We start from the raw sequence: 22,199 nt of genomic DNA on the forward strand, positions 1-22,199 counted from the left end.
TTTGAGGCTGCAACAGGACCTGCTGATGATGATGATGATGGTGATGGTGATGGTGATGGTGATGGTGATGATGATGGTGATGGTGATGGTGATGGTGATGGTGATGATGGTGGTGGCATGTGGAGTGGTGGTTATTATAATGATCATGCGGGGGTACGCGGGCACTACCAATATGAGGTGGGAATGCAGGCGGACCTTGTGCGTTACACAGGTGAGTCTCAGTTTACGCATGCCATACAAGATCAAGACCATGGTGCCCACACTAAAACGTACAAGAGAAAGACGGGTCGCAAACACCAGCAGCCTCAGGATGATGATACGAGTATGAACACCATGCTTGCAAGTTTCGGAAGCATGAGTATAGATACCAGTAGTGAGCATCAGTCGTGACATTCATCTTAGCCTCATCATTACTATGATTATGGCCAGAGAGCACCGGTTCTGAATATAGTGCCTATGGTCAGTTGGGCAGTCAACACATGAGTTTGACAATCATAGCACTGGGTCTGATGTTGAGCCCATATTCCCAGTCCCATACATGCCTCAATATGACAATAGCAATGGATCTCACACTTCATGGCAACCGTTTCACGCCTTATGGCAACAGCTTTACCCTAGGATAGGGGCCTTGGCATAAGTGGATGACAACTTTTATATGAATGTTGTGGAGCACTATATGCAACAATGCAGCAACAATATGTCATGTGAAGACTTTGTGGCATGAGTGGGGACTGAATACGTGATTCTATTTCATTTTATGTGATGATAGTTGTAACATTGTTAAACAATTTGATGTATCACTTTAACATTTCTAATGTTTATTAAGTTGTTTTACTATTAATTGAATGTTTTGCTCGTTTTCTATTACTAAATTATGTAATTTTTGTGTAGAGTAGAGTATTTTAGTACGTCGTCGTCTACCAACTTAGGGTCCGATGTAAAAGTCCTATTTGGACTTTGTTTTTGCAAAATCTGAGAATGCAATTGTGCTTAAATGGCCTAAAATAGGCTAAATACCAAGTTTCAGACCCAAAATAGGTCTAAAACCCACCAAATTGGGGCTTCGAATAGGAAAAAAAAAATTGCACCAACTCGCCGAGATCTTAGAGAGATCTCGACTCGACTCGACTCGGTTTTTTGAGGGACCGAGATGTCACTGAGACCCGAGTTTTAAAACCTTGATCTAAAATAGAAACTACTAAATCCTAACTAAAACAGAAGGTCACCAAAATTAGAAACTACTAGACGTTATAGTTCAGCCTTCTAAACAAGCAAGGAAACAAAAATAGAAACAAATGAAATTAGAAACTATATAATATACTTTCTCAAATTGAAAATAGAAACTAAACTATGGCAGCTTTTGAATAGAATCTTTCTTCACTTGATGGGCCCACAAAATCCTCTAAAAGATATCTCCACATAAGGAAAATAGGGGTTGTGACACTATTCACATGAACAATGCGTGAACAGTGTTTTGGCCTCTTTTCCTGGCCCTTCTAGAAGACCTGCTGGGCTGGCTCGACCTGGTCCAGTTCTGGTCCATCTGGAGTTGGTTCAATGGGCCTTGGTTGTTCTTCTTCTTCTGGTCAGTCGTGGGTTCTACATCAACTCTCCCCCTCTTAGAAAAAATTCAACCTCGAATTTTGAAGAGGGTAGGACTGATCTTTGTATTGTGCACGTCTGTCTTCAAACCATAATAGTACTCAGGCAACTCCTTGATGTCTGGATTGAAGTCTTGTAATCGTGGCTCTTGTTCTTTGAAGAATTTAGGTGGAAGAATGAACTCTACATGATCTGATTTATAACCAACAATATCCTTTATTATCATATTAGCAGAATTGTATTCCGTTGTGGGCTTAAACTCCTCCTTTTCAGACTCCTGTGCACTGGTGATCTCGATGAGTTCTTGTTGAGGAACCATAATCACCTCGGCTGTCTCTTCAGTATCATAATCTAAGAGGTCATCATCAAGGGTTGTATTGACGGCCCAAAAACCATTGAGCTGAGGCTCGCAAATCTGTACATTGGGGTTAGCTTTCATATCCGCAATGATTGAATTTATTGTCTTCATGGCTGGCCACGGTAGGCTTTGATACCAAATAATGCAGAGTCGATCTCAAACTAGGGAGAATCCAGTGAGCGATCGATTGCAACCAGGATCTATTAATAGCGTGCAACAGCAGCAAATCTGAACCCTGTTTTTACTTGATTCTGATCTTCAAGAGGTCCTCATAGGCTCACAACACTTGTAATAACTTCAAATGACAACAACAATAAAGGACATCAAACAGGGTAGGGAGGAGAGGGAAAATAAGATAGAAGAAGAAGGGGGGTAGGGGGATGGGCCTCTCACCCTGGGTCTCTCACCCATGGCTATCTCAGTTGTTACAGGCTTACAGCATAGGATTTCTCCCATAACCGATGGCAACAAGGTCTGCAAATTCTTTTCTCCAAATCTGTTTTTTCATTATAATGTGATGCCTATTAATAGCTTAGGCAAGCTTACAATAAAATAAAAACTTTCCAAAATATAAACTAATCTAAAATAGAAACTCAGGAAAATAGAAACCACTAAATCCTAACTAAAATAGAAGGTAACTAAAATTAGAAACCACTAGGCTTTATAGTTCAGCCTTCCAAACAAGCAAGTAAACAAAAATAGAAACAAACTGAAATTATAAACTATCTAATATACCTTCTAAAACTGAAAACAGAAACTTAACTATGACAGCTTTTAGATAGAATCTTTCTCCACTTGATGGGCCCACAAAATCCTCTAAAAGATATCTCCACACAAGGAAAATAGGGGTTGTGACACTATTCACGTGAGCAGTGTTTTAACCTCTTTTCCTTGGCCCTTTTAGAAGACCTGCTGGGCTGGCTCGACCTGGTCCAGTTCTGGTCCATCTGGAGTTGGTTCGATAGGCCTTGGTTCTTCTTCTTCTAGTCAGTCGTGGGTTCTACATAACAGATACAACATCCCCGAGATGTATCCTAAGATTATCTCGCACAACCTTTATTCATTCTGATTTTTGGCTCCTCACATTAATCATCACCAAGAACTACGCAAACTATGTCCCTTTGCTTGTTCCCCTGTAAAATTCATATGTCATGGAATTTTATGGGAGCAACCCGAATTTTGTATATCAAAATCAGGAAACGGGGGAATCACCTTGATAAGAGCTGTATCCCCTCATAAAGAACTGGAGCTTTTCCAATGAAGTAGGATTCATGGAAACCAAAGAGTCGTCACCATTTGCAGCTTCATCAACAATAAGACGGTTTGGAGACTTCTTGTGTTCCAATATTGCAGTAGAAAAGTCCTTTTTTGTTACTTTTCCTGTTTGAAGTACACGGATTGAATTATTATCACAGGGAATGTAAAAGAACAAAGAAAAAAACGTATATTAGCCTAAGAGGAAACATGTGTAACATGACAAAACATGAAAACTAAAACGTGCATAATTAGTGCATTTAATTTCTAATAAAGGACAATACAAGTTGTTGAATCTGACTGGATATAACTCATGTTAGTATAACTCACTACTTTTCTACCTTATCCTGTAAGATTTGTTTGAGATTTCAAGCTGAATATGCATGGAACCTGTTTCCAATCTACAATTATTTGCAAAACTTCTCACAAAGGAGAAACAACCTTCACATCATTCCTAATGACTTACATTCTTGAATAATGATTTTTGGAGGTTAATGAATTACAAATATATGATTATAGTAAGGTGCACTTCAACAACCATAACAGTAATTGTACATTATGTGTTCCACAGACACCATACGATGATACGAGACAAATTATTCAGCTGAATTATTTATGGATTATAATCTCAACAAAGGCGAAGAGTAAGACACATATCAAAGTACTTAGCTTAGAGCTCACTTCTATTCAGCAACATACCATGCCAATGTCAAAAGATGATAATAGGCTTCCACAATTTTCCAGATGTAATATTGTTACTCAATTCGGGTGTTGTAAGTCAAACACTTGCACATGCTAGTTTTGATTATGTACATCTCAGTTTACCTACAACTTTAAATTCCAGAATATCGTAAAATCTGCGATTGTTGAGTTTCATGCATTCTTTCAGAATATGTAGATTACCAACAGAACCCAAGTTGTCAAAAAGCAGGCAAATGATGTGCAACCTCCCTTCACATGTTGTAGATTCATGTTGTAAAGTTCAACGTCGTATGCCAATGCTCATAGTAGAATTTGCCTCTAAATTTTCTAAACTATAGCATTCCTATTGAAAGACCCAATGGCTAAAGAACTGATGGAGAAAAATTAACAATAAACATGGAAGAAAAATATGTCCCGCTATGCTAATACAAAATACCCTGTAATCATAAGATAAACGAGACAAGAACCTGCAAAATCTGGAATCAGGGTTTCCTTTTCTAATTTAGGAAAATTATATATATGGGTGGGAAATGGTGCGTGGAGGTTAACAACTACCCTAACCAATAGCCAAGCTAGTGTTGCGGCTTGCAAAGAATTAACAGATACAGTCAAAACCCTTAGTTTCTAGGGTAAATTCGGATCAAACTAAAACTGAAACCAGTATTAAATCTCACCACTACGAGAGATTATGGCTAAAAGTCAGGTCTTTCTTCTCTCACTCTCTCTTTTTCCTTTTTAGAAAAAATCATTTCTTTATTATAAATGTAAGAACTACAAGGTTGTGGGTAGAACAGAAGCTTGAATACGTACAGGTCCGACGATAAAGAAGGCTACCCTCAATCTGCTGTGGATGAAATCAAATATGCCATTGCTCTGCGAATCTTTATTCTAGGGCTTAAGAGCAACTGCGATATAAGTATTCAGCAATGAAATTCAATATATTGACAGCTTTCTTTGGTGATGACTGAAGAATGTAAAACTTTTTTTCAGAGTCCTACTGCCACTAAGATTCTGTAGTCCGAATGGTCAGTAGAGTATTAGCTTACCTCTACTTTTCTTAAACAAATAAATAAAATTGTTTTTCACAGTCCTAGTGCCTTTAAAATTATGTAGTCTGAACAATCAGTACAGTATTAGCACTACTTTTGTAACATATATACAGTTACCACGGCCAAATCAAGGATGCGTCACAAATGAGATGGATTGCATTCAAAGGAAATTTTGGTGGGGTTAAATCAAGGCTGAAAAGAATATATTGGGTCAGTTGAGATTTTATGCCTATACGTGGTCATAAAATTAACATTCACATTATGACAGGGCGATGTAGACAGTCATAAAAACAATACTACTAAAATTAAATTACTTGATTAATCATGATGATGCAAAATATCTTTATTTCCACGAGAAACCAGCCATAAGAACCCTGAATTTCTGTTCTCCCGATTTCCCTTGTAGTGGACAGAAGAGGTTGGGCTGTCAAGAGGTTGTGCATCAGATTCCACGTCATGAGAGCTCTATTTTCAGGAGAGTACATGTAAGTTATTCCAGAACTTGATGGCAAAGGAAAAGTTTCTCCAATTTTACCTGATTCAAATTTGATCAGAAGGCATAGGGAACTCAGTATCCTAAATTGGGTTGGATGGGAGGGGAGAGGAAAGATAAACATATGACGGATTGTATAACCTGATGCTTTTAGATATATTAGAAGAACCCCATCTGGAGGTAACTCTTCACATGTTGTGGCTAGAACCTGCCCATGGAAAACATAAGATCACAAAATGTGATAAATATTGAAATACTGACAGAAGAGATGCACACAGACACAATAAAACCATAGGTGCACAAAATCACAAGAAGCAATGACACCCAACCAAAGCACAGGTGCACAAAATCACAAGAAATAAAAACAGAATAGGGATAGGAGGTTTCCAAACACCATTTTTTCCAACAAAAGAACTGAATCAGTACCTTTGCCATTGGTGCACTCAGAAGTAAATATATTTAAATAATTTAAATGAGTCCGAAAATATGTTATAGTTCCTTGATTGGTAAATCTCTGTCTCTACAAAGTAAAAGAGGCTAAAAGTTGCCAATGACAGCCAGGCTTCTCTCAGATAACCTAATGAATATGTAGCATCATTTCAAACTGAAAAAGAGTAGTGAGGTGCATCCCACACAATTTTGGTTGTGTCTATTGATCCACCATGTAAGCTGTCAGAAAAGATGGTGGTTTGAAAGAAGGCTCTGAACATACACCAAATCGTTCCCAAACATTGAGCTTGGAAGACCCTAAATATGATGAGGAACACAGGTAAAAATAAACTCTGTTGAAGGTGTGAGCAACTTCTAACTATTTGTTTGTTAAACATGTAATTTGTTGGTTCAATATACACCCCTTTCTTGATCCATCAAATATATCTTCAACCCTTACAGGTTCAAGTTACTGAAAGGGTTCTACTACAGCAGTATGTTGCTCCGTGTCTCTCTCAGGATTCTAAGAACAACAGATGCAACTACTTGGGTCAGTATCAAAATCCAGAATCAATCACCTGGCAGCGGAAAGTGTGCTGATGGCAGTTCCATTGCTGCATATCACAACAATATTCATCGTAGCCCTAACAACTCAATTTGTCAAAGTACAATGTGAATCCTGCGTCTCCAACTACCAAAGCCATCCAAGCAACAGATACTCATAAGAAACGAGATTTGGATTGTGGCTAAAGGGACCTTCGTCTTTCTAATAAGTATCATGCACCCAGCTTGATTAGTAGTACAAGAAAAAAAGGATCTCAAATAAAGAAATCACCTCAAAGAATTGGGAAATTGATTCACAGCTCTGAGAAAAGTTAGGTAGCAACTCATTCTGTAGTAGAAGTAGTAGATATAGACTGAATTGATTTTGGAAAAGTAATGACATAGATGATTGATTTGGGCAGGAATTTGGAAGGACTCGATCAACAACAGATCTCCAAGAAGCGATGGAGAGGAAATGCAACTAGCGGTTGTGGATTAGGTTAGGTAGCAACTCAATCTTTTCCATGTTGAGGTGAGGCCTAAAATGAAGAAGACAAAAGCTTTGAATATTGAATTAAATATGAGAATTCAGGTATTAATATCTAGTAACTACAGTAGTCTAGTAATTTAGCCGATTCTTCATTCCTAAGAGTCAACTCTATATATATTACAGTTGATCCAGTTGTTTCATGGCCGCATCATATACACAATGAATTGGATAAGCACTTTGTTCATTCTTTCACAAAGTCGTTGGCCCAATCTAAATTCTATACAAACCAAACTAAACCTAAGCAGCTAGCATCATTCTTTTCTTTTTTTTCAATGCCAAACCTAAGCAGCATTTGAATGGACAGAGTTTGTGGAAAGGAAATAGACTTGGAACTTCAAAAAGTCTATCCAGAGGTCGTCTTACATATTTGATTTTGAGTTCTGTAAGTAGTCAGTATCGAATTTAGAAAGAAAGGAACCAATATGTTCTCAGAGAGAGGGAGTAGCCGTCATCGCTGGTATTATATATGTTTGCAGAGCCAACTGTATCAATAAAGGAAAGTGACCCTTTCATCTACCAACCACGAAATTGATATAATAGCTTGAAGACTCCAAGATCATTTCCACTGTCAATGTAAATTAACAGGTACTATTTCTTACTGTCTCTTCTTGTCAAGGAAAGGTGATGGCAATACAGCCTTGGTCCTCTAGTCATTTCCTCAAGGTGTTGTGGCCCATTGCAAACAGTTGAGACATCAAGATCATTTATTGAAACAGGCAATTCGTAATGAAGTCTGAAGTGTTGCTTCCCTTCAAGCTAAATGTGTTGTGTGCCTCTGCAGGCCTGTATATGAGAAAGAGAATGAATGCGATTCAACAGAACATAAGGGGTAATTTAGGGAAAATTAAAGGCACAAAGTAAAAGGGCATGACAAAAAGAGGCTTTTTTAGGTAGTGAGAGGAATTGAGAACTTGTGATTCAACAAAACATAAGGAGCCAACAAGATTTCCTCTGTGCCCTAGATAGATGGGATAAGGCTTAGTAGACAGTCGGGTCTATGCTCCATAACCCTAAGTGGATCAATCATTGGAACTTAATTGAGCATATAGGTGCTTCTAGTTGGAGCCCCTCTCAACAACACCTACGGGCAAATGACAAAGTATTGAATCATCCTTAATTCTCAATTATCATATTGATGCACAGAGACAATATCTACAAACTTCAAAATATCTTATAATAGATCATCTAGGCAACAACAACCAGTGACAATACATAATAAGGAGCATAACAGAGGCAAGTGATATCACTTAGCTCATTTAATCAAATCCATTTCAATATAATCTTCATTCCTAGTGTGATATGACACAAACATGTTCTAAAGGAGTATTATCGTTGGGTACATAATCCTCAGAACAACAGAATAATACCATCAGATTCATATTTTCCTGAACAAACCTCGCCTACTCCATTAATCACACCCAGAACAAGGTTCATTCTTGATTCAATCAAAATATTACTCTTACTCAGATAGGGTCTCTGAAATCTCTTACATATTTCTTTTAATCCCCATCCAATTTCTCCTCTAATCTAAGCGAGATAACACCTTGTTGCAAAATTCTAGAATGAGAGTTCCTCCACCCTTTTTTTCGGAAAATTCTGAATATTGATTCTAACTGCAGCATTAAAGACCTGGGAAAACAATTTTGATGAACCAAATTCCACAACTTTCTGGTTCACATTTTAATTTCTTTTCAAAGAAACTGGGAAGAAAATATGATTCAAAATTCAGAGCTCCACATACACACACAAACAAAGAGGGACAGGAAAATATGAATCTAATAGTTAAATGTGCTGGAAGATTAGATGCATCACTAAAACAATTTCTATTTCAACTAATGTTCAAACAAATACATGCAAGTCTCACCCAAGTCTCACATACTAAGAATAAGCCTGATTAAAAAAATTAAAGACATAATATTATGGCCTTAGTATAGACTCACAAAAGACTCGCTGAATCAAGAGGAATTTGATGCATGGCTATTACAAAAACAGGTTGCTTTTTGGTAGTTCTAACAGTGTTGTATATTTTTCATATGCACCAGGAACTCAAAATTGGAAGAAATGGTAGCTACAACAAGATAAAGGAACCTTATGAAGACAGCATGGGTTACAAAAGTAACAAAATGTTTAAACACACAAAAACAGAGAGAGAGAGTAGTACCTTGAGTAAATTTGTCCAAAGATTCTAATCCATTATCAGCTGGAATCTCCGTCAGCTTCTTGTAGTCATTACCTTTTAGCTCCTTTAGAATTTTTTAGTTTGAAAGATGCGGTAATCTTTCCAAGGACTCGCAGCTAGTAATCTTCAAAAACTCAATTCTTCAACACCATGAATCTTGGGTAGATTTTTGCAGTCGCTAATCTTTAGACACTACAAGTTTTTTAAGTTTTCAAGATCCGGTAATCTTTCCAAGGAATCACAGCCTATAATATCCAAATGGTTCAAGAATTCCAATCTGTCAACACCATGAATCTCGCTTAGATTCTTGCAACCTCTAATCTCTAGATGAGTTAAGTTTTTTAAGCTTGAAAAATCCGGTAATCTTGCCAAGGACTCACAGCCACTAATTTTCAATTTCTTTAAGTTTTCCAATCTGCCAAAACCATGAATCTCGGCTAGATTCTTGCAGCCTTCAATCTCTAGAAACTCCAAGTTTTGTAAGTTTGAAAGATCCGGTAATCTTTCCAAGAACTCGCAGCCACTAATTTTCAAATTCTGTAAAATTTCCAATCTGCTGTCAATACCATGAATCTCGGCTAGATTCTTGCAGTCTTGAATGGTTAGATACTTCAAGTTTTTTAAGTTTGACAGATCCGGTAATCTTTTCAACGACTCGCAGCCGAAAATAGACAACTTCTCTAAGATTTCCATTCTGTCAATACCAAGTATCTCGGCTAGATTCTTGCAACCTCTAATCGTTAGCCACTTCAAGTTTTTTAACATTGAAAGATCCGGCAATCTTGCCAAGGACTCGCAGCCGATAATTCTCAAACTCGCTAAGGTTTCCAATCTGTCAATACCATGAATCTCGGCTACATTCTTGCAGTCGTCAATACCTAGAAACTTGAGGTTTTTTAAGTTGAAAAGATCCGGTAATCTTGCCAATCTGTCACTGCCAGGACAAATATATAGGTGACTCAACTTGTTTAAGTTTGACAGATCAGGTAATCGTTCAATCAAGTGGCACTCCCTGATTGTAAAACACTCCAAGTTCTTTAGGGCTGAGATATCCGGTATTGTTTTTAATGATGTGGGCCCATGAATTGATAAATGTTTTAAGCATTCATAGTCCTCAAGGCGCTCAATCTCGGTTAATTTCGGACAATTATCGATTTTTAGCATCCACAGCCTTTTCGAATCTGGCAGATATGGTATTTTTCTTATTGATTTGCAATTCTCAATGTCCAATATCTCCAGAGAGTCCATCCCTTCCCCTTCAAAATCGGACATGAGGTCGTTCTTATTGAAACGAAAAGTCACTAGCTTTTTCAAGCCTGTCAGTTTTACTTTTTTTAATGATTTGCACAACTCAATTCCGAAGATCTCCAGGGAGCCCAATTTATAGTCAACACCTTCAATTTCTTCTAGGCTGCTGCATTGATTAAGAATTAATGTCTTTAAATTTCTCAAGCCTCCTCCTGATGATGTACATGATAGTTTTACCATTGACTTGCAATGTCTAGCATCAAGGCTGGTCAAACTTGAGGGAAGACCGGAGATGCGTAGAATTGAAGTGCATTCCTTAAGATCAAGGCTTGTCAAACTTGAGGGAAGACCAGGGATGTCTCGAATTAAGGAGCATTCACTGACATCAAGGCTAGTCAAACTTGTGGAGGAAAGATCTGAGATGCATGTAATTGAAATGCACCTCCTAATATTAAGGCTGATCAAACTTGATGGAAGAGCTGAGATGTTTTGAATTGAGGAGCATTCACTGGCATCAAGGCTGGTCAAACTTGTGGAGGAAAGACCTGATATGTCTCGAATTGAAGTACACCTCCTAAGATTAAGGCAGATCAAACTTGATGGAAAACCACCTGAGATGTTTTGAATTGAGGAGCATTCACTGGCATCAAGGCTGGTCAAACTTGTGCTGGGAAGATTTGAGATTTCTCTGATTGAAGTACACTTCCTAAGATTAAGGCTGGTCAAACTTGAGGGAAGACCTGTGATGTCTTGAATTGAGGAGCATTCACTGGCATCAAGGCTGGTCAAACTTGTGGAGGAAAGGCCTGATATGTCTCGAATTGAAGTACACTTTCTAAGATTCAGGCTGGTCAAACTTGAGGGAAGACCTGAGATGTCTTGAATTGAGGAGCATTCACTGGCATCAAGGCTGGTCAAACTTGTGGAGGAAAGACCTGATATGTCTCTAATTGAAGAGCAGCGACTAATATCAAGGCTGGTCAAACTTGAGGGAAGACTTGAGATGTGATGAAGCTTCTTCCATCCTCGAAGGGACAGGTTTTGTAGATTTTTTACGCATGAAAGCATTGGGAGTGATCTTATCAACACACAATCAGAAGCATCAAAATATTCTAAACTAGAAGGAAGATTTGGAAGCGATTCAAGTTTATTACAACCACTTACACAAAGTGTTGTCAAGGAGGTTATGCGGTCCAATTTCTCCGGCAGCTTATTTAGACTTGTGCACCGCCGTAAATCAAGTGTTTTGAGATAAATCAATTGACAAATTTCAATTGGGAGATCCACTAGACTCCGACAGTCACCCATATCTAATGTGACTAAGTTCCTGAGATAACCAATAGATGTGTCGATCCAAACCAAATTTTCAGACTCTGTAAGAATCAATACCTCCAACTGTTGGTTTGCTGAAACATCAGGAGTACTAGATAGTAGATAACAAGATGAGAGACTTAGAACTTTCAGATTTACTGCCATCTGCAAAATATTAAATTATCTAATTAGCTTAAGAAGGACTAATTCAAAGAAAATTTGAAGTTTTTTTTTTTTAAGACTTAAAATTGAAATGAACAAATTAAACAAAAGAGAGGTTTCTTCGAGACCTTGATGTAGTTCCAACCCATCCATTTTTCTGTAATCTCACTATTTGATAGATCAAGGACAACCAGTTTTTGTGGACAAAAATTGGTTAGTTCATATTGGTCAGGGCATCCTCTCCAACTAAGCCACCTCAGTTCTGAAAAAGAATTTGTCAAGTTTGGAGAAAATTGTGCATGATCAACTTGGAGTAATCTTAGTTCAATCATTGCAGCAAATCCTTCACTCATCAAACATTGCCTCCTTGCTCTATTTCTGAAGTCAATAGTGAGTCCTTCACAATTACTTGTTCCCTACAAAATAGCCGACCTTAATTAAATACCAAACTAAGGTTGTTCTAATAACCAAAGAAAAACCATCAAAGACCTAATTCAAAAAGACCTTACAAAAAATAAAAAATCTGTATTCAATACCTACCGTTTGTTTAATCAGTACATCCAAGACTTCCTCTTGAGACCATATTCGACTACGCTCCCCTGGCTTTTTTATGCTCTCTTGACGAACAATATCCCTTCCAAGATCGCGAAGCAAATCATGCATCCCTAACTTACCATCTTCACTTATCGTTACCAAAGACTTTGCACAAAGAACATCAAGTCCTACTTGAGGAGAAAAATCACACCCTTCCCATATATGGCATGCAATATCTTTTTTCATTCCGATGAAAAAACAAGCAGTATCAAGAAAAATTTGTTGCTCCACATCTTCTAATCCATCGTAACTTATTTTCAAGCTTTTCCTAACATCATTATTGGGAACTTTTTGCAACTTCTTTAACATGCCTTTCCATACTGATTTTTCCTTCTTAAATAAAGATGAACCTATTACCTGAAGAGCCAAGGGAAGTCCTCCAGTAATTTTTACCATGGCTTCTGAGAGACCCATATAATCTTCTAGAGGACGGTCCCTTCCAAACGCATAATGACTAAAAACTTTAAGAGAATCATCTAAAGCCATTTCCTTCGCCTCATAAATCGAATCTGTTTTTTGAGCAATTAAAACATTCTTATTTCTACTTGTGATAATGATCTTACTTCCAATACCAAACCATTCAAGGTCCCCAGCCAAAAACTTTGCTTGATCTTTATCCACATCATCAAGAACAATAAGAACTTTTTTTGTGCAGAATCTTTGCTTGATCACTTTAATTCCAGTATCCACATCAGCAATCTTAGGATTTCCCTTTTTAAGGATACCTGTGATAAGTTGGTTTTGCAGATAGTGAATCCCATACTTTTCAGCATTCTCTCGAATGTTTTCAATAAATGTATATTCTTCAAACTTACTAAGGATTGTATTGCAGACAGCCCTAGCGATTGTTGTCTTTCCAATGCCACCGAGGCCATGGATCCCCACAATCTTTCTGTCATTAGATTCAATATCTAATCGCATCAACATTTCTTTTATATGAGATTCTATTCCAACTAACCTGTCAGAAACATGTGACAGTCTCTTGTTCAATGTACTCCGAACTGTTTTGGCAACTTGTTTTACTAACTTCCCTTCATACCTACATAATTCAAACAAAAAAGGGGTAAATATTGGGTGATGAATAATGTACATAAGGAATAAAATTCAACATGGAAGAAACCACAAATGAATTGTGTGAACCGAAGTAGATTATGCAAGTCTTAATATGTGTTTATGTCTTATTTTTTCTGTTTCTATCTTCGTATTGATTCTCCATCAAAACATTTCACAAGTGAGCAAATAGGTAGCACGTAGGGTGAAGAAAAATGATAAACAAGATCTCACATTTTGTTGGCCCTTAACCCAATTAGTTTTTTTCTTGGGTACCCCTAAACCCAAAATATTCTTTTTTCTATAAGTAAATACATACTAAAAATGATCAAAAAATTCCTACCAAGAAAGAAAGGAGAAGAGGACGACAACAAATAATTTTTTTCTCTAATAATACATTAAAGCAATTTTCAATGTTATAATGCTAAAAGAATTTTGTGAAAAATATGTATAATTAATAAATGGACCTTGAACCTATTTTATCATAGCCCTTATTATGATCATTTTTTTTCCTCTTTTAATTTTTCCTCCCCTTTATGGTTGGACATCAAGTGTGTCAATCCTGGTTCACTTGAAGCCCTAAAGACAAGCCTAAAGAAACTTGGCTTTAAGCTTCAACAATCAAGCCCAAGTCAAGAAGAATCGTTCAAAACCATAGGTAGGCTTGGATTTTAATGAATTGGACTTTTTTGGGTACAAGTAATATGTCCAAGTGTCTATACATATATTTCTTCTAATCTATAAACCTCAGTCTTTATTATATGTCAAGAGAATGAATAATTTCACAATAAATTATCAAATACAATTAAACATATTTAAAAATTAAGTTAACAGACAAAATTACTTGAGAAGATATCATGATCATCGGCATTTTGAAAAAGAAACACCAAATGGAATCTGAGACATCCCTTTCAAAATATTTATAGTGTTTTGAAGTTTCATGTCCTTATAATGGGAAAGGGAGACCACTCAAAAAACTTTTAAAAGATTTGGTACTCTCTATTTCCAATTGAAAAGGCTTGAGATTAAAAAGGGTCATGCTTGGTGTAACCACAGTTAATTACATTGAGCATGTAACGGGATGAAACTGTTCCCATACATAAGTCTGAAATGGGGGTAATATTGACATCTTAGACCACAATTTAAAATTTCCATCATTGAATGTTTCCTTAACTATATGGGTAATAATGAAAAATTATTTAAGTGATCTTACATGAGCTGATAGCCTTGGCATCACTTCAGAGGGTGGAGAGAGAGAAACACTCTCTTTTAGACATATGTCCCACTTAATAAAAGCACTTCTCACTGTTTTTATCTACTCTTTTTTTCCTCTTCCTTTGTTACTGAAATATTATGAAAGCAAATAAGTCACCTTGATCATGTGTTCAAGCCATTAAGCAATATCGACAGATTGTGGATCTTGTTATTATGATTCAATAGACACCGATTTTGAACCCTTTCTTTTTTGGGTCTTAAGATTTGGGTTTCGGCTTTCATCGCCTCTAAATATCTCACAGGGGCTTGATGCAGGAGAGGAGGGAGTATTGCATGGCTTTGTTGATCTTGAGGGGGTCTTTGAGAGAAACCAACGTCTTTGAGGGCTTGACGAACTTCAGAGATGGAGGCAAAAGAAGAAATGATAGCTCGTCTTGCCCTTGGAGATAAAGGGAGACATGGGTGACCTCTGCAAGGGGTTCAAGATCGAGCATGCTTGAACCTTTGATGCAATAAAGTGCTAGATAGAGAGAAGGGGAATGTTTCGGGGTTCCCTATTTTAGTCCTACTATGCAAGATTCAAGATTCCACATTCCACAATATTTTAATCTTGAGTCCTTGTGAGAACAGTGAAAATCCTCTTCCAGAGAATGAGATTCCCGGATTCTTAGGAAAGGGTCGTCACCTCTTTGGGAAAAGAGAGAACAAATATGGACTCACCACCTAGATTAGGGTCTAGCTAGGACCCACAAAAAAAATAAATTGATTCTATGATGTCTAAAATGGACATATTAAACCAAAAGATTAGGGTACGTGTTACGTTGAGGCTTGGGGAAATGTTTTTTTTTTGGGTGAATAAAAAATCCATTACCAAAGGAAGAAAAAGAAAGAACAGGAGGCCCCAAGAGGGGAAAAGAAAGAAAAAAGGACGCCCAACCCCAGCTTAGCTGTAGTGGTCCAAAGCAACAAAAGAAACATTATGAAGGCCCCAGGAATCAACAATAAGCCTGTTCCTAGGGGTATCTAAGCACTGGGAAGAAGCCACAGAGGATATCTTTGCAGAGATCTCGAAGGAGATGGAATCCCAAATCTGCCTGTAAGATGTAGAGTTGGAGGTCCATTTCCTAACATTGCGCTCCATCCAAATGTGGTTTAGGGTTGCACAAAAAGCCAATCTGCCCACACAGTCACATAGGGAAGAGCCTGCAAAGTACTTGGCAATCCACTGCCATTCTCTGGGAAAGGGCCGGATACGTCTCTGAGTAGGCCAGCGCTTGAAGAGGATGCCTTTCTAGATAGCTTTGGTGGTGGGGCACTCAAAGAAAAGGTTATTCAGATCTTCATCATTGTTCCAGCAAAGACAACAAGTAGGAGACACAAGGATCTGCCGGCTGCGAAGAAAAGCCTGAGTTGGGAGGCAATTGTTGAAGATTCTCCAGGCAGTGAAGCTGTGCCGAGGGATGTGGTGTTTGAACCAAATGAGCTTGTACCAGGGGACCACCGGGGCTTTAAGCGAATGTAGTTCCAGGCCACTTTGGAAGAAAACACACATGGCTTGTCTATTGACCAAGTAACACAATCTCCCCTTGTCCTCTGCCTTCTGGAAATAGATGGGAGATCATTCCAAAAAGTGGCAAGAGCAGGGGTAGGGGAGGGGGGAGTCCAGCCATCTGAATCAAGGATGTCTGCCACCAAGGAGAGCCTATGGAGACCTGAGGCATAGATGGTTCTCGGGGTGACCAAGTAAAGAAGAATTCCCCTCGGGTGCCAATTGTCCAGCCAAAGGCAGAGGAAATGTTAGGAACCCCCACTTGGTAAAACCGATCTTCCTATTTACTTGGTATTTTTTTTATAATTAATAAATATTCTCGATCATTTAAAGAATCAAACGTAATGACATGTTTTACAAAAATCAATCAGGTATGAAAATTTAAAAAAAAAATGCAAGGAGAAGGGAGGATGTTAGAAAACAACTTATGTAAGCAACCTATAAAACTTAAGAATTTTACAAAAAACAAGGAGAAGGGAGGCTGAGATTTACAGTAGCTGATGTAGAACTACAATACAGGGATTAGTGTACATGAGATAATATGGTAGTATTTAAATAGTATGCAATAAAATCAAAAGAACTAAGCTAAGCTACCATTGGTTAGTAAAATAGAAACTAGAACTCTAGAACACAAACATGCTTTATTTACTATAAGGGAAATTATCAGCGCCACCCCCTGAGCTATCCTGTTATTTTAATGCAACCCCACTAAGTACAAAAATTTCAATTCTAGCCCAAAAACTAACGGGTTAACTGAGTGTAATGCAAATGACTAAACTACCCTCTACACCAAAACATAAAGAGTAAATAACACCTGAGATGCCCATTGTTTAAGGTACCTTGTGAACTATTTTTCTTCACAAATCAAACAAATTTCCTATTTTACCCTCTCCATCTCATCCTCTACCTCCACCTCCACCTCCATCTCAACTTCCGCCCCAACCTCATTTTCAGCTACCGCGGCTTGCTGTGCAACCTCCACTCCCACCACCCACTGCTCTCCCCCACCACCGCCTGTCCTTGCCACTCACTCTCATCCCCAGCTTATAAAGTATAAACTGTCCCTGAGAAAAGGGGGACGATTCAGTTTCAGCCTTCAGAGGCAATCAGAGGTTCTTCTTCTTCTTTTGGGATTTAATAAAGTAGTATTTGATCTGATTGAAATACTATAGTACAAGTTACAAAATTTCTTACAACAACGGTTGCCAATAACATAACCAAGGCAGTAAGGAGGCCAAAACAAAGCCCAGGAAGGAAGGGCACTAAAACCCAGCAAAGTCTGCATGGCTCTGCTTTCTCTGATCTGAAATTTTATGGGCTGTGGAGGTGGTGGTGGTGATGGAGGGAAGTGGGAGAGAAAGCAGGAGGAGGATCAGACTCTGTTTCTTCCGTTTCTTTGTCTCCTTTCTCTGTGAAATTCTACTCTGCAACTGCAAATTCTGGTTCTATTTTTTGCTACCTTGTTTTCGTATTTCCCTTTATAATTGACCAATGTACCCGAGAACACACACACTCCTTTGAGAGCTCTGTTAAGAAAATTGATATATGAGTTAAGATTTTTGGTGAGACACTTATAGACAAAGGGGACGCGGGAATTAGAAAGCCTTGCAGAATTTTGAAATGGAAAAAGAAGAAAGAGAAAAGAACAAATACAGAGATATTGAGAAACTTAGTATTCTGAACAAAACCAAAAATCGGATAAGAAGTTAAGAATCAAAGCAGAAAAGCAGTCATACAAATTAATTCACCAACCAATTTGCGCACCAAGAGAAAATGAATCAAACAGAAGCCCTAGAACGAACTTAAGAAATGCCACGGATAAGATTAAATTTTGATGAAAACTCACATGTGATTTCAATGGTGACTATAATCAATAAATACAACGGCACTTGATTCCTGTAATGGTTTCTCACATGCAAACTTCAATACAAAACCTTGATTCTTCGTATTTCGACAACTCAATCATTCTCGGTCTCTTTTAGCATTGACGATCTCCATGGCTGCGTGAGCTTTGCTTTGCTTCTTCTTCGCATCATCGGCCATATTTGATGCCGTTGCCTAGGAGGGGAGAGGGATGCCATGGTTGCGGGAGACGGAGAAGAAAGGGACAGTGAGAGGGGGCAGGTGGTGAAATTACAATATCCACACTTAATGTCATAGCAAGGGCAACTTTGCCTTTTAAAAATATCTAACTTGCTGTTATAACATCACTAATTAACAGGTAAAAGACTAACCCGTTGGTTTTTGGATTAGAATTGAAATTTTGGTACTTAATGAGGTTGCATTAAAAGAACGGGAGAGGTCAGGGGATAGTCCCTTACTATAATCATAATGCTATTTAACATAAATTATAGGGTATCAAAGAGAATAGAAAAAGAAGGAACCCAAAAAAAGTTGAAGGATGGGTTTTTTTTTTTTGGGCAATAAAGGATGGGCTTGTTGGCCATGCTATAAATTAGCAATGAAGTATGGTAATTATTGTTGTTGCTAAGCCAGAAGATTTCTTAGACTGGTAGATCAAGGAAAATTTTCTGATTTGTGCATGTACTTGTGCTTGTGGAAAGGTATTGGATATTTATGGAAGGGTCTAGATTGGCCTCCTGTCAGATTTCAGTTTCAAATTCAATAATTAGCCAACATGCATGTCAATGCATCCTATCTAGGGATGTAAATGGATAGCCAAAAATCTACAGCCGATTTTGAATCGATTTAGGGGTTTCTGAATCCGGAATTTTGGTTTTCGAAAAATATTTGAATCTATCTGAAAGATAATTGGGTTTGCATAGTTTCATTTCAAATCGGATAATGATCTAGCTAATTTACTATCCGATTGTAAAATGAGATTAGTTTAATATTTTTGTTAAAACATATGATATGTTACTATATTACCTTTATTATAAATACTTTTATAAGGATATTTTGATAATCAAAGTTGGCAATCGGTAATTGAAGTCAGAAAACCATAATTGATATAGGTCAGATTCGTTTACTAATCGGATAATTTATCGGATCATATAATATCCGGATATCCAATAAACTCTCGAATTCAGATATGATATTAGTTTTTAAAATTCCGTCAGATATTAGATCAGATACGGATATGTCATTCGGTAATTGGATTTTGATTCGGATTCGAATAGTAGTAAATCCGAGCCGAATGTGATCCACTTACATCCCTAATCCTATCCTCTATCTGTTAACCCTCTTGTAGTATATAATCTTTTCGTAATGTATATTTTCACATGGAAAACTCTTATTGGGATGAAGCATGGGATTTTCATCCTCTAAAGTGTACCACAGTTAAGGATTCAACCGTCCACCCAACACTTGAGAGGATAAAAAGACGACACTGCCCAAAATTTCTTAAAGCACGGCATGAAAAGACCGCCACACCCCCTGGATAGGTGGAAAGATCCAGGGATGCAACGGTCTTTTAGCACCGGGCTGTGTCTGGGCGCAGGTACACACAGCACCGGTTATCGTTCCTTTTCCCATATCTTAATTATAACAAAATCAAAGCAATCACATGAATGCGAATATCTCAGCACAGTCTAGTTGGCAATAAATAAATTGCAATTCTGTCGAACATGATTGCATTTGATGAAAAGACTGAGCCAAATATGGCCTTAATTAGATGACACACCACACAGACAGTAATAATAAGCAGTTCCAAAACAGATAGAACTGTTGAATTAAGGACTTACATGCGCTCCTTCAGATGCCATCCATTCAATTCTCCAACCTCTCTCAGAGCCTTTTTCCACTTTTGCACAATTTCTTTTTCTTTTTCGGTATTCAAGCGCATCTGGTGTTCCTCAAAGGCTTTTGCATAGATTTCGTCGAAGCCTGTCTGGTATTTGTCGAAGCACATCTGGTATTCCTCATCAGAGACTTTCGCATCTATTTCTTTCCTGTCTCGTACATCCCTTGGTTCAACTTTGTAGAAAATGGGAAAAACACTCTGTTCCATTGTTCGTCTGCATTCAGATATCTGGGTTAGCTCATTGAGACACCATTTGCTCGATGCATAGTTCATCGAGAAGATGGGAATAGAGATTTTTGACTCTTGGATTGCAGAGATTAGCTTTGGGCCAATGGTGTCTCCCTTGGGTAGTTCATCCTCGTCCCTAAAAGTTCGAATTCCAGCTCCATCTAAGGCATAGTAGAGATGGTCAGCGAAATTGGTGCGAACGTCTTCGCCATGAAAGCTCAAGAACACTTCATAACTCGAACCCGAAGAGGCCTGAGGAGCTGCCATTCTATCAAATCTCTTGCTTGATATCCTTTCAAATGTAAATGGTGTTAGGAGTCTATATGTATATATATTCTTCAATCTTTTTTGATTCTGCTACTCTGAGAAGAAAAAAAAACGGAAGTCAATGAGTTCGGACTATTGGATGATTGAGCGATCAGGTGTTGACATCTCCACCCCGAACTACTTCACTGCACACTTTAGAAATACCAAATCACCCTTCTTAGTGGCAAGATTAGTTGTCCCTTTTTTTTTTGTTTTTTTCTTTTTAACAAAGTTTTTCTAGACAAAACACATCTGAATAGTCCTTCGGTCAATGGATAATTAATTGGAAAGTCTCACATATAAAATATATACTAGTAAAGTTGTATGTGCAAATGCACGTGTTTGCTTTTTTTAATGTATGAATCACCCAAATGAACACCCAACATTTTAGATGTTTTACTTAAATAATAAAATTTTTTATATAAACAAACATTACAATAATCCATTTTTTAAAAAGAATAATTTAGCTTTAAAGTTGTGAGAAAACTAAGTTGTGAAACGAATGGTACCTTAATTTTTATAAAAGAATAATTAATGCAACACTGAGGGGGGGCTTTATCATGGATAATATTATAATATATATATCTATATATATATTTAAGATAAGATGTTATTAATGGAAGAAGAATTGAATTTAGCTGAAAATTATAACAATTAATTGAGGGGGGTTTATCGATTGTTCAAAGAATAATGGATAATATTGTAAATTTTTCTTTTGGTAAGATAAGATGGGATTATTTTATACATTGGAAGTGGGGTTTTATAGATTGTTCAACGAAAAATGGGATTATTTTACTCTCTCTTTGTAATCTCTAATTTTTAATTTTTTAATTAATAATTATCTCTTATTGAATTTATCTTAAACAATGTGAGAAAACTGAATAGGGAGACGAATGGTCCCTTAATTTTTATAAAAAAATAATTAATGTGACATTGAGGGGGGGGGGGTTTATTACTGGAGGAAGAATTTAATTTAGCTGAAAATTATAACAATTAATAATTAATAATTAATGAAGGGTATTTTTTTGGGCTTATTGATATTGTTGAAGGGTATTTTTGGTATGAAAAGATTTGCCATGACTTTTGAGTTTCTATATTTATAATATAGTATAAAAAAATAATTAATGTAACATTGAGGGGGTTTATTAATGGAGGAAGAATTTAATTTAGTTGAAAATTATAACAATTAATAATTAATAATTAATGAAGGGTATTTTTTTGGGTTTATTGATATTGTTGAAGGGTATTTTTGGTATGAAAAGATTTACCATAAAAAAATAATTAATGTAACATTAAAGGGGGTTTATTAATGGAGGAAAAATTTAATTTAGCTGAAAATTATAACAATTAATAATTAATAATTGATGAAGGGTACTTTTTTGGACTTATTGATATTGTTGTAGGGTATTTTTGGTATGAAAAGATTTGTCATGACTTTTGAGTTTCTACATTTATAATATACTAGTAAACATGCACGTGCAAATGCACGTGTGACTATATATGACTACAGAGAAAAGATATTGGAGAGCAGAGGGTTACTTGTGAAGAAAGGGAGTTGAGGAATTAATTTGTAAATATGGTAAGAGGTTTTAATGTATGAAATAGCAAATCAAA

The 22,199-nt window shown here is 37.1% G+C and overlaps 1 protein-coding gene and 1 long non-coding RNA gene across 2 annotated transcripts; both read right to left on the reverse strand.

Annotated features, from left to right (window-relative positions):
- Positions 1 to 5,302: 5,302 nt before the first annotated feature.
- Positions 5,303 to 5,727, reverse strand: LOC122639353. Its single transcript, XR_006329503.1, has 2 exons — positions 5,600 to 5,727; positions 5,303 to 5,500 (listed from the first exon to the last, which is right to left on the reverse strand). It is a non-coding gene; the product is annotated as an uncharacterized LOC122639353 (long non-coding RNA).
- A 3,624-nt stretch (positions 5,728 to 9,351) lies between these two features.
- LOC122638894 (TMV resistance protein N-like) lies at positions 9,352 to 20,584 on the reverse strand. Its single transcript, XM_043831746.1, has 4 exons — positions 19,993 to 20,584; positions 12,421 to 13,513; positions 12,009 to 12,296; positions 9,352 to 11,883 (listed from the first exon to the last, which is right to left on the reverse strand). Exons 1-4 carry the CDS (start codon positions 20,544 to 20,546, stop codon positions 9,352 to 9,354), a joined length of 4,467 nt encoding a protein of 1,488 aa, XP_043687681.1. The 5' UTR covers positions 20,547 to 20,584.
- Positions 20,585 to 22,199: the final 1,615 nt, after the last annotated feature.

The sequence above is a fragment of the Telopea speciosissima genome, chromosome 9 (genome assembly GCF_018873765.1).
Source record: "Telopea speciosissima isolate NSW1024214 ecotype Mountain lineage chromosome 9, Tspe_v1, whole genome shotgun sequence".
Taxonomy (NCBI): domain Eukaryota; kingdom Viridiplantae; phylum Streptophyta; class Magnoliopsida; order Proteales; family Proteaceae; genus Telopea; species Telopea speciosissima.

What these genes read in the sequence shown, in the direction of transcription:
- LOC122638894 (XM_043831746.1), bottom strand. Translation starts at nt 20,546, where the DNA reads ATGGCAGCTCCTCAGGCCTCTTCGGGTTCGAGTTATGAAGTGTTCTTG. An exon ending in TGGCATCTGAAGGAGCGCAT is followed by an intron (nt 13,514 to 19,992) that starts GTAAGTCCTTAA and finishes TGAATTATGTAG; the next exon opens with GTATGAAGGGAAGTTAGTAA. An exon ending in TGGGTTGGAACTACATCAAG is followed by an intron (nt 11,884 to 12,008) that starts GTCTCGAAGAAA and finishes AATATTTTGCAG; the next exon opens with ATGGCAGTAAATCTGAAAGT.